General features: G+C 35.5%; 1 protein-coding gene across 1 annotated transcript; it reads left to right on the top strand.

Annotated features, from left to right (window-relative positions):
• Window positions 1–215: 215 nt before the first annotated feature.
• LOC115979807 (sodium/hydrogen exchanger 2-like) lies at window positions 216–10519 on the top strand. Its single transcript, XM_031101863.1, has 15 exons — window positions 216–729; window positions 1227–1578; window positions 1705–1823; window positions 2971–3068; window positions 6707–6766; window positions 6847–6893; window positions 6984–7178; window positions 7312–7358; window positions 7913–7979; window positions 8120–8220; window positions 8330–8431; window positions 8567–8705; window positions 8795–8857; window positions 9097–9180; window positions 9828–10519. Exons 2-15 carry the CDS (start codon window positions 1405–1407, stop codon window positions 10143–10145), a joined length of 1614 nt encoding a protein of 537 aa, XP_030957723.1. The 5' UTR covers window positions 216–729; window positions 1227–1404; the 3' UTR covers window positions 10146–10519.
• The last annotated feature ends 2921 nt before the right edge of the window (window positions 10520–13440 follow it).

The following is a 13440-nucleotide window of genomic DNA, read 5'->3' as shown; positions in this document are numbered from 1 at the left end:
TAATATATATATATAATTTTTTTTTTCTACGTTTCTACGTACCATACGTAGTGTAGCGCGAAAATAATAGTAATGGTCAGGGAACAGGGAACAGAGACGAAGATGACATCTGGCAAATCCAACGGTCAGGAAGAAAGATACAGCGTAGGCTCCGATTACGATCGCCGTATCATAGTATATTCAATTATTACCACTATTTCATATCACTGCCTCTCTCTTCATCTCTGTCCCCTCATTCGCTTTTTCATCTTCCAGTTCCGTGATTCTCTCACTCTCTCTCTCTAACCACTTTCTTCAATTATCTCTCTTTCCAGAGATTTCCTCTCTCTCTCTCTCTCTAAGAAACTTTGCTTATCATCTAGCCTTGCAGTTACAATAGATTCGTGAATCTCCGTGTCTCTCTCTCTCTCTCTCTCTTTCTCTCTCTCTATATATATAAACACACACACAGAGAGACACAGACGTATAAATTTTGGCGAGCCTGAGCTTCGAGGAGCTATACTGAAAAATTTTGTGGCATTTTCTTATTTTTTGTGGAAACGAAAATAGTAGAGCCGTAGATCTTTTGCTTGCATTCAGCGAGGATTTCGAACCAGAGATTGATTGATTGATTGATTGCGTGCTCTCTCTCTCTCTTTCTCTGTTATTCGAATCCTCTGTCTTCGTTTACCGATTTCCAAAGCTTCGTTGCCTTCTCTTCTCTCTGCATGTACCTCCCAAGCGCTTTCGGTAAGCGTTTTACCTTTCTCAACTACGTTATCGAAACGATACGATTCTTCGCCGTTGTTTGGTTCCTGAGAAAAGCAAAAGAAAATAAATTTTGGAGTTTTTTTTTTTTGAATTTTTTTTCTGTTGTTTTTGTTTATTCGGACAGTAGAAAGGTTTCACCTAAACTTAGACAGAAACGATCCTTCGCGGTTGTTTGGTTCCTGAGAGAAGCAAAAGAAAACGAATTTTCAATTTTGGAGTTTTTTTTTTTTTTTTTTTGAATTTTTCTGTTGTTTTTTTGGACGGTAGAAAGCTTTCACCTAAACTTAGGCAGAGATCGCTATGTTTCCTACATTTTCTCAGCAACCAAACAATTCACTGTTGTAATCTTCATTTCTTTTCTTATTTTTTTTTTTTTTTTTTTTTTTTTTACCGCGTTGAAGCAATTCGTATTTTTCAATTCTGAGACTGAATATACAAAGAAGTTCGCTTAATTTGTTTGGTTTATTTGAATGCAGAGCTTGTTTGATTACTGAGATCCGAAATTCTGATGATATGGACAGCTCGGAGACATAGATACTATTAATTATTGGCTATTAAAGGAAATCAAAATCTTCTATAATTGAAATTAAGTATATATATATATATATATAATATAACTTAGATTGATTGTGTACTAAATTGGTGGAACAAACAATGGGGATCGAATTGAGCTATGCTGTGTCAAAGTTGCAATCTCTATCTACGTCTGATCACGCCTCTGTGGTCTCCATGAACCTCTTCGTGGCGCTCCTCTGCGCGTGTATTGTGATCGGCCATCTTCTAGAGGAGAATCGTTGGGTTAACGAGTCGATCACTGCCCTTTTTATTGTGAGTTTTATAGAGATATTGGCTTTTGAGTTAGTTATAATGTTAGTTTAGGCATTGGTAGAGTTAGTTATGCAAGTGTTTAATCTGATTTTTTGTTTTTTTTGTTTTATGTTGTATTGGTTGCAGGGTGTGTGTACTGGAATTGTTATTTTGCTCGTGAGCGGGGGGAAAAGCTCGCATCTTTTAGTGTTTAGTGAAGATCTTTTCTTCATATACCTTCTGCCGCCTATCATATTCAATGCTGGGTAAAATTTTAGTCTCTTAATTTATATTCAATGCTTGCATCTTAATTTGTTGTTTAATATGAGTGATATGCTTTTTCTTATGCATCAATTGTTGCTTTCGAGTGATTTGAGGGGGGGGGAAATTGTAGATTACAAGTGTGTTTGACTATGGTTGCCTTTGAAATTGTGGTGGGTAGCTTATATTGCTAATTATTTCATTTACAGTTGCCATTTTTTTTCTCTGAAAGAACTCAAGTGACTTTCAAGCTTGCTTATCTTTGGGTGCTATGGCATTCGGGAACCCAAAAAACTTGTTTCAGCATTTTCACTGCCTTAGTTTGAGACTGTGAGTCAGGTTCTCTTAACTTGACTCATCAAGTTTGATTTTCCAAAATACATTGAAGTGAAAGACTTATTATAAGTAGAAGATAAGATCATGGATGATGTCAATTAAATTTCACTGTGGGAAATGATCTAATTGAGGAATATGCTTTGTAGAAAGTAGAAAGGAATGTCAGATTTTTTATTTATTTATTTATTTTTTTTATAAAAGGTTAGAAACAAGAATCAGAATATTGGATATTTTTGATAATTAGAAGTTATTTTAGACACAAATGCTTAACTGATTATTAAGAAGGATGTAATGTCTAACAGGTTCCAGCTTCGATATGTCCATTATCTGAAACTAGTTCTCAGTACATATTGATTCTTGTGGTATTGAATTAGGCAACTTCATCAAATTAAGATTTATAGACAAGGAAATATGTTGGCTGAGCAATGATAGAAACTCAAGAAGTCTAGGATTTTAGGATCATGCAGACAGTTTCTGTTTACCAATCATTCGGAGCTGTATGAGTTCCAGTTAACTTTACCAATCTCATTGTTTCTGACCTGCTCACACAAATTCCTTCTTTTTCTCCATTCTGTTCTTATCTGATGAATAAAGATTCTAAAACAATCGATTTGTTGACCCAACAGGATAAGAAAATAACGCATAGTTGCAATATGTTTTCATTAAGCTAAGTGCCATATGTGCGTGTGTGTGTGTTATGGTTGAAATTTATATCTTCACATGACTTCCATTAATCTCATATTAATGATGGATTCTTTTAATATATTTTTTCCAGCCTTTCTGATATATGATCTTGATCTCTGTTATTTTTACCAGGTTTCAGGTGAAAAAGAAGCGATTTTTTGAAAACTTTATGACTATCATTCTCTTTGGTGCTGTTGGTACATTAATATCCTGTGGCATCATATCATTAGGTACATCTAGCAACATTATATTTGTGTTTTTTTATTACTTAAATTTTTTCCTTCTAGTAGTATAGAGGCAAGAGAAGGTATGTGTCAAGTTTGCTAAACTGCATCCTTTTTCTGTTCGACAGCACTCTCATGTGTTGGCAATGGTTTTATCTCCAAATAAATTGTTTGATATGTATTGTTATGTCATTCTACGTTACTATTTTTGGATTACTTACCTTTGACAATAATTTGATTAATAATCTTTTCCATATGTATGCATATTGGTAATAGAATCTTAAATAATAATCAGATGATTTTGTGGATACGGTGGCATATCTCAAATGATTTGGTTGCTGCATTAGATGTTTGTAAGGACGATAACATCTAAATTATGTGGACTTATTATCAATATTTTTAATTTTATGTCATGCTTTTCAGCAATGCTTCTGAAGCTAGACTGGTGGTAACCTATAGGTCACCCATTGATTCCTAGACCCTTATGACTGAACAAATAGTTCCTATTGTGGTGCTGGATACAACAGAGTAAAGTTTTCTGATAACTGTAAGATGTTACCTTGTAGGGCCTGGGACAGATGGTTTTGAGCCTTCTGCCTGAGAGTTGCATGCACAGGGAGGTAATTATAGAGGTCTGGGTTCTTCAAATTGTTGACTTTCTTGGTTCCATCATCTTATTAGAAGAGACATTGATACAGTGATGAGAAGTTAGAAGAATGTATATATAGCTAAACATTTTTTTCGACCTTAAAGTTTGCATGAAGTTCATTTTTCATCCCTAAACTATTGAAAGCCTTGCACTTTTTGTCCTTAAAACTTTAAAAATCTTTTTTCACCACTGCACTATTGAAAAAATTTCTCTTTTGTTCCTAAACTTTAAATCATTTATGTCGTGCATGTGACCAATGGTTTCATGCCAATTGTTCACCTCATGGGTGTTTTTATTTTTATTTTTTTTTTTCTAAAAGAAAAAAATTAATGATCATGTTAGAATGTCAGATTCTCTAATGCTAAAAATAGTGCTAACTAGTTAGAAAGATAGGATAAAAGTGGACCAAAGGACAGAAAGCGTAACGTATTATTAGTTTACGGATGAAAAAAGAACTTTTGAATTTGATTCAAACTTTAGGCACAAACAAATTTAAATACATATGTTTCCACCTCATGCATGTACTATTTAAAAAAAAAAAATGTAATAATCATTTTAGACATGTCAGATTCTCTAATCCTACCTAGTTAGAAATGTAGGATAAAAGTGGACGAAAGGACAGAAAGTGTAACATTTTAATAGTTTATGGATTAAAAATGAACTTTTGAATTTGATTCAAACTTTAGGGACATAAGCAAACTTAAATACATATGTTTTCACCTCATGTGTGTGCTTTTTTATTTATTTATTAATGTAATGATCATGTTAGATATGTGAGATTCTGTACTGCTAAAAATAGTGATGCATAGTTAGAAAGGTAGGATAAAAGTTAACAAAAGTGGACGAAAGGAGAGAAAGTCTAATGTTTTAATAGTTTAGGTATTAAAAGAACTTTTGGATGTGATGCAAACTTTAGGGACAGAAACAAATTTAAATACATATGTTTTCACCTTGTGTGTACATATTATTATTACTATTTTTCACTGTAATGATCTTGTTAGATTCTCTAATGCTAAAAATAGTGCTACCTAGTTAGACAGGTACGATAAAAATTCACAAAAGTGGACAGAAGGACAGAAAGTGTAATGTTTTAAAAGTTTAGGGATGAAAAAAAGAAGTTTTGAATTTGATGCAATACATCAGTTTCTCCAATTAAATTTTAATACATAGTTCTTCTAAAAAAGTTAAATACATAGTTCCATTGGATATAAGTATTCTTGGAAAAGATAACATTATTTGTGTTTTATTGGTCAAGATAACCATGTGTTTGAATTTAACTGGGGAACCTAATGCATTGTACCTAAGGAATTGTACCTATATTTTTTGCCCATAGACTAATATCTTCACATAGATGACTAAAGCTTTCTTTTCTCAAAAAAAAAAAAAAAAAGATGACTAAAGCTTTCTTGGAATCTCTATAAAACACAAATTGTCTATCCTACTTTCTATACAGTAATATTTATTGGCTGTATATCCGCCAAGCTATGACTTCTCTGATAGATGGCAACATTGCTAATCTACAAGATTACTAAGGGAGCCAATAGTTCCTGTACAATTTCTTAGGCTAGGCATCTTATCACATTCAAAATATGGCTGGCATTCATGGAGTCAGTAGTATGTACCTTCTTATGCTTCTCTGAGCAGTTAAAACCTAACCAGTGTTGAACTTCCAAGTCATGCTGTCATACAATTCTAGCCCCAAATGTGGCTGCAAATTCATGAGCAGCTGCCATCATGGTCTCCTCAAAGCACCACCTGAACCCCCTTTTTCAGTGGTAAGAGAGGCACCTGTATTCAATATTAACCAATCTATTGGAGGAAGCATCTACTTGGAATGAATTATAACTTGCTTTGAACCTAACCGGCAAGCCCACTCAGCACAAATCTGTGTCTCAAGCACAATCAGCCAGATTTTTGGTGCTGATACATTTCACTCATTTTTGTCTTTTATATTCTTTTAAGATATATCATTTATATGCAGAAATCAGTTACAAAAAATGCTGTTTATTCCTTTCTATTGTAGGATAGATTGTGGCTGCAAAGGCTGCTTTTCTTACTCAATCAAATCAGTCATCTATGATGATCTGTCATTCACTCTATTTCTTGCTCTCTAGTTAACAGTCCTCTAGCAATTTTGCAATTCTTTAATATGGTCTTTCAAATCAACAAGTGAAAATAAATGATTCATTTTAGAAACTTTTCCTACTGCATACTAACATTTTCTTGAAGAGTAACTGCATGCTAGCATTTGATGTCTTTCTGTTCCCCATTGAAGCTTCTGACTCACTCTCTATGTCACATAAGCAGTAATCCCCTGCCAAGGGAGATAGCCACTGATCAATTTTATTGATATTTGCAAGACTAATGTCCCAGAAGGTACAAGTCTGCAAATAATCACATTCCAATACCTTATGATTTTGGAGAATGTGCTGCTAAGATATTAGCAGAAGAAACAATGTATGTCTAGCTGTCTTTAAATAGTCTTGTTAAGTTGAATTAACTAGGGACATTTGGGGAGGTTCTTGGTAACTAGTATCATTGCTTATTTATTGGAATTAATAAATTTGAATGTGTTTCAATTGTTGGATTATCAAATTTCACTTTGTAAGAAGTGCAATTCTCATATCCTTACAGTTTATTCTGCAATCTTTGTGTTTGATTTGGTCTAGGCACTTTGTCTTTATATTCAGAGATGGTTTATGGAAGCACTATGTCAGTAATTCATTTTGTTTGAAAGGGTGAAAAGAGTGTGATGTATTTACATTTAAAAGTTCAATTTATCTAAGTGAGCTGCTTAGGACAAAATGGATGAGTATCTTAGCATAAATACATACATTCTTTTTCTTTCAAGTTTATTTATCTTCCCCCCTGTTTGTTGCAAGTACATATTTGATATGGCTAAAGTATGTTTGTCCTAGCCAAAAAAGCACATAGTTTAAGTGATTTAAAATTTGATTATCTTTTTCTGACTGTAAAATTCTGAATCTTCTCTCAGGTGTTATTCAGATCTTCAAAAAAATGGATATTGGTTCATTGGACATAGGGGATTATCTAGGTACTGCCTCTGTCATTCCTTTCTGTTTCTATGAACTTTGTTCTCTATTTGGTCCTTATTATATTCATTTATTCTTTCAGCCATTGGTGCAATATTTGCTGCAACGGATTCTGTATGCACATTGCAGGTATGGAAGATGTTGTCATTGTAGTAGATTTTTCAAACAGTTGAAGGCACTGACTCTTAAAAACTTAACCCCTCTCGTGTAATGGTGCAGGTGCTTAATCAGGATGAGACACCTTTACTTTACAGTCTTGTATTCGGGGAGGGTGTTGTAAATGATGCCACATCTGTGGTGCTTTTCAATGCGATCCAGAGCTTTGACGTCACTAAAATTGACCCCAGTATTGCTTTGCATTTCACTGGAAACCTCCTTTATTTGTTTGCCACAAGCACATTGCTAGGGGCGATGGTAACTCTCTCTCTCTCTCTCTCTCTCTCTCTCTCACACACACACACACACAGTCTTGTATGGGTGAGTAACTAAGACTGTTCTGCTAATGTGCTATTCTACTATGGTATGACATACTTCTTTCCCTTTGCAGACTGGGCTATTAAGTGCTTACATCATCAAAAAGCTATATTTTGGCAGGTATGTTGTCTGAATTGGAATGATCTCATGCTGCATTTACTTGTATTTAATTATGCTTAATTGGTAACTTACACACATGGTGGGTCTTGAATTCCTGATGTTGGGGAGGATGTCCTAGTTGAGCTAGAGCTCATTGGCATGCTGCATTTACTAGTATTCTGATAATAGTAGTTCATTGTTTGTTAATCCTGAAACTGGGCCAAGTCTCATAGTATGAAGATGCCTTTTCTGATCTTTATATCATTCATTTGACTTTTCTATGTTGAAAGGGAACTGGTCAAACTAACGAGGTGCCTTCTTGTCTATGTCAGTTGGATCAGTGGTTGAGTTAATCAAACATAAAATAAGAATTTTATTGAAACTGTTTCATGACAAAGACTATGGTGACTGATAACTAATCCGTAGAATGGTGCCCTAGTTTTCAGCCTGATCCCCCTCCCCTCCCCCTTCCCGGCCTCCACCCTCCCAAAAAAAAAAAAAAACTGCTGTAGGTAAGGAGTATGTTAGAATCATGTATAATATTTGACTAAAATAATTTTTTATCTGACATTCAGGCACTCAACTGATCGAGAAGTTGCTCTAATGATGCTCATGGCATACCTTTCATATATGTTGGCTGAAGTAAGGTTTCTAATAGCTTTATGGCATTTCTTTGTTTTCTTCCCTGACTTTCCAAGTTTCAAGTGCTCTATGTAGATTTGATAGATTGCTAATTATTGGTCATATGACTAAGACGCTGGTATATTTGATCTGTTCTGCAGTTGTTCTATTTAAGTGGCATTCTCACTGTGTTCTTTTGTGGGATTGTGATGTCCCATTACACCTGGCACAATGTAACTGAAGGTTCAAGAGTTACTACCAAGTATGTGATCTTAGAAGTTATTCTGACCATTTGAACCCATTTGTCTGTGTATAGAAAGGTCAATTTGTCATATACCTAATACTTCAGTTTTGTCTAAAAATTATTGCAGGCATGCTTTTGCAACCCTGTCATTTGTTGCTGAGACTTTTATATTCCTTTATGTTGGAATGGATGCCTTGGACATTGAAAAGTGGAGATTTGTTAGTGACAGGTACTATCTAAATACTAGCAAGTCCTTGCAATTATGATTTCTTGATTTATTGAACCATAATAGCTATTAGGAATAATAGTATGTATTTTTCAAACAAAATGTAAAAGCATGCATGCTTGATTTTTCCTTTTGCAGTCCCGGAACATCAGTGGCAGTGAGTTCAATACTGATAGTTCTGATAATGGTTGGAAGAGCAGCTTTTGTTTTCCCCCTATCATTCTTAATCAACCTATTTAAAAAAAATCAAAGTGAGAAACTCAGCCTCAGGAAGCAAGTATGTGTTCTGTTTCTGTCACAGTATTATTTTCTTCCTTTCCTACTTTATTGATCTACCAAGACATGCCAACAATTTTCTTTTTGTAGGTGGTAATATGGTGGGCTGGTCTCATGAGAGGTGCTGTGTCTATGGCACTCGCTTATAATCAGGTAAGATATGGACATGCTGTTTTATTTGTGGCCAAAAGACCTTGAATTTAAATAAGAAGTCACACAAAAAAGTTAAGAATAATATGAACTGTGGGAAATTTCAGTTCGTCTTTACACTATCCTCAGTAAAATAAGAACATGCTTACAATTTCATGTAAAACAGTGCATACTTTTGAGATAGAGAGAGATGATAGTGCAGATGAAATTGTTCAGTAAAAAATTTACTTTTCAAAATGCAGTTCACACGATTAGGGCATACTCAATTGCGAGTGAATGCAATCTTGATCACCAGCACCATAACTGTTGTTCTCTTCAGCACAGTGGTGAGACATCTCCTCCCTATTTTTTTGCTAAACATCTTCTGCCTATCTTGTGATTATGAAATTGCTCTTACTGGATTTAACGGGTTCTCTAACGGTAAATATTATTTAAGCCATTTGTTCTGCTGCACTAATTTTGTGCGTATCTGGTTGGCCCCTCGATTTTCAAACTTGTTTATGTACTCAGAGTTTGGTTATATATGAATTCATGTTAATATAGTGATTTGACCTCTTGATATGGCAAGGATTTGTAATTTGCTGTGAAGTAGCTGACTAGGTCTACAATGAAAAGAAAATTTGAGAGAATATGATGATGCTTGCCATTTTGGTTGTTCTTTTATTTCATCTTTTGGTTAAGAACTTATAAGTGTGTTAACTATCCTTGTGTACGAAGAATATAATTGCTCCATTTAGTTCAAATCAGTGTCATTGGCCGCGTCCTCTTTTTCTATGTTGTTGTCTTAGTTATAATGCTCCTGAGGGGAACCAGAAAACCAACAGCCCCTCCCCTTTAGCTTTTGTGGCAGTTGTATTGATTAGAGTTTAGGTTTTATTTACAAAAGTCATGTTAGCTACTTTATATGAATGGGTTTTATCTAGGAAATATTTCTTAATGATGGTAATCACTCTTCATGTATAATTCTGGTCAGGTGTTTGGGTTGATGACTAAACCTCTTATACGGTTCTTGGCTCGTTCAAAACAAACAACCAGCATGGTGATGTCAGATCCATCAACTCCAAAATCAGTCTCTGTGCCACTTCTTGGGGAGGGGCTGGATTCTGAGCTTGATATACCACGACCGGGCAGCATACGTGCACTCCTGGCCACCCCTACACACACAGTTCACTATTACTGGCGTAAGTTTGATAATGCCTTCATGCGACCTGTATTTGGTGGCCGGGGTTTTGTTCCATTTGTTCCTGGATCACCAACTGAACGGAGTTTCGTACAAGGGGAAGGGGAATGAGAAGGCAGCCAAGCAAAGATGTACAATATTATATTGTAAATTGTATACATCTTCCAGAAGATCAAGCACCGCAGGCCTTTGAACCGACTTGTGAAAGTTGTTTTCAGACTTTAGGGTAGTGAGAAGGCTGTGTACCATAATGTAAACTGCATGTACCATGTATAGCTGATTGCATATGCCCCAAGCCAGAGGGGTATTTTTTGATATCATAATTATTTTGCTGTCAACAAAAGAACTTAGGGTTTAATGTATTGTAATGTATGGTTGCTGTGATTGTTTATGTAATTTTTGTCGCCCACTAGGATTTAAAATGTAAGCCACCTATCTTTTGATATGCGATATCTGATATCTTAAGGCTGATGTGTTTCACATTACATATGGCCCATTTAAGAGTAGAAGGATGGTCCTTTTTCAAGGATTGATCCGATCGAAGCTGTGCCCAAATTTGATTGATTAACATATTCATTTTGGCACATCCAAAATATTGAAACTCAATCTCTCATTGATCTGGAGGATGCACCTCATCTTTGGAAGTAACTAATATATGTATTTTACTAACGAAAAACAAGACCTTTATCCTTTGCTGGATGTTGACACATCCAAAATATTGAAACTCAATCTCTCATTGATCTGGAGGATGCACCTCATCTTTGGAAGTAACCAAGATACGTATTTTACTAACGAAAAACAAGACTGTTATCCTTTGCTGGATGTTGGATACCATAAACGATGATAAACAAGGAAAATAATTTATGAGGGGATTAAGTTATGGTTTTTTTCATAACATTAGTGTTAGCTTATTCCAAGACAAATAGTGTTGTTATTGAACAAATTTATTTCCTTGTATTTTTGTGGGATTTATTTGTAATAAGTTTAGTATTAAGTGGTGAAGATTTGATCAAGACAGCTAAAGGTCACATGAGAAGCACATGGAAGAAGGTGAACGGCCAGGTGTCCAATTCAGTACAGCCTGTTAAGGAGGTCAACTCGCGACTTGCACTAGTCGCAAGTGACCCGCGAAATTCCCCTATTTTACTAAAAATAGTGACTTTTCATATTCTGATCACTCATACTATATATACCATCATTACCCACAGAAATTGTGAGGAAACTATTGAGAGAAAAACCCTAAAAAAGGTTTCTATAACACACCCACCTTATTACAAAGAGAGCTACTCATTCTTAAAGAGAAATCTTTGTAGTCTCTTCTCCTTCATTTTCTTATTGTTATACCCATTGAGAGGAGATTTATACCCAAACACAACCCACACACATTTAGAGTGTTGAGAGTGTTTTTGGAGCTTGGGAAGCATTGGAAGATGCTAAGGATAGCGGATGCAATATGGAGCTTATTGCGGGATCCGGAAACCTAGAGAAGATAAGATTAGGCGTAACCCTATTGGAGCAAGAACCTTGGAGGGGTTAGGTGCATTAGATAGATTAGGCTTGGAATGTCTATTGTTATTCATGTATCCCAACTAATTTTTTAGTAGATCATTTTACCGTTTAGAGCGTGGTGGAGAGGTTTTTCATCGAGTTCTTTGGTTTCCTTTTTGATAACACTTGCTAGTGTGTTTGTGATTAATTATGTGTTAAAGTAGTTTGTTTAATTGGGTATTGCATATATTTCATATTTCGCACATACATTGTTTGAATATAAGCTTATGTTGGTTATTTTGTAATTAGAGATCTAAACATTCACAAGTGTTTTACACACCAAGTGTGCTTTCACAATCCAATATCTCTACATCTTTACATTGAAGAAAAGTACAGCTGAATTTCAAGGCCATTGACAAATTATACCGTTATTCCGTTCCATAATGGAGAATATGATCTAAATAAACTCAATATTAATTGCAGCACTTTAATGATGCAATTAAAACCATGGCAAATCTATTCTATATAAGAAAAACATAAATGAAACTTGAAACATTATACAATTCCATTGATTTCAAAAGGAAATTTACAAAATATTCAGATCTTTCAGACACGTAATGAAACCCCTCAAGTCCTATATATTCTTCATAGTAAACTAAAACCAAGAAACCAAGAAACTCGTTTCTTTTGCAAGAAAACTAAAAGAATGAATCATGGACTAGGGTTGGCCTTAGGCTAAACCCTTCTAGGACGCCCCAGCAACCCATGTTGTCGTCGGCCGCAGTTGGCCTTAGTCTAAACCCTTCTATGACGCACCATCCGACCCATGTTTTCGTCAGCCGTAGCCGTAAGAGGAGCACATCTTTTCATCCCAACCTTTGGCCTCTGATCATCAGTTTGGGCAGTAGCAGCAGCAATTGAGGTCTCAGCAGTGGACTCTGGCTTATCAATATTCTTTGGCTTTGGTCTACGTAGACCAACACAAACGTCATAGTCTTCTCTCCTTTGCTCGTTACCCAGCACCGCCCACGCCTTGTCCATGAGTCTGAGAGCCCCATGCGCCATTGGGGAGGAAAACTCGTTGGGATGAACCAACATTGCATACTCAGTATACCTTTCTTTGATGGAGTTATGAGTGATTGATGGGTGATCAGCAGTCTTGAAGCCAAGGAGTGCATAGAGGTCGGTATAACCAAGCTTGTTCTTGTCAAACTCGCCCGCGTGGTGGATAGATAACGCAGTGACGTATCTGTCCACCCCTTCAAAGTATGGGTCAAAATATTTCGCCGTCTTTGCCAGTTCATAGGCATTCTTATCTTTCCCTTCAATCCATTCGTGTTCAGCCCACCTTAACATAAGGTCTGTCATGACTTCCAGAGAGAGAAGAACAGCAAAACAACGTTGGAACGAGAGAGATAGAGATATTGAGAAGCAAAATAGCGTGAATGAATGTGTATGAAATTCAAATTATATAAGAAGAGAATCCTACTCCTTTTCGGTATTGAATAGTGTTAAGTGAGTGGCTTCCCAAGTGTGGCTTGGATTGCCACTATATGTTGCGCGCCCTTAGTCGGTTAAGCCTTGACCGAATCCTATTTGCATAAGGAAATTAATCCCAGTCGGTAAAGCACGAATCAAATTTAATTATTAATTTTTTTAAAATTGTAGTAGACATATTAGTGTTATACTTTATATTTTAAATTAATCTATATCCTCCTTTATATTACTATATGTATAGGAACATGGAATTTAAAAGGATTTACTTATTCATCAAATTTTTATTTGCCCCCCAAATCATATCTTCCAGGCTCAGCCACTGTCTCTACATTTTGAAACATGCAAAAAATTGCACTCTCCCTTCACACTAACCACATCAAATTCGATGACACCAAATTCTAAACTATTGAGGAATGTTTTC

The sequence above is a fragment of the Quercus lobata genome, chromosome 3 (assembly GCF_001633185.2).
Source record: "Quercus lobata isolate SW786 chromosome 3, ValleyOak3.0 Primary Assembly, whole genome shotgun sequence".
Classification (NCBI taxonomy): Eukaryota; Viridiplantae; Streptophyta; class Magnoliopsida; order Fagales; family Fagaceae; genus Quercus; species Quercus lobata.
Note: the sequence above shows the minus strand (reverse complement) of the source record. Positions and strands in the feature narration are given on the sequence as shown.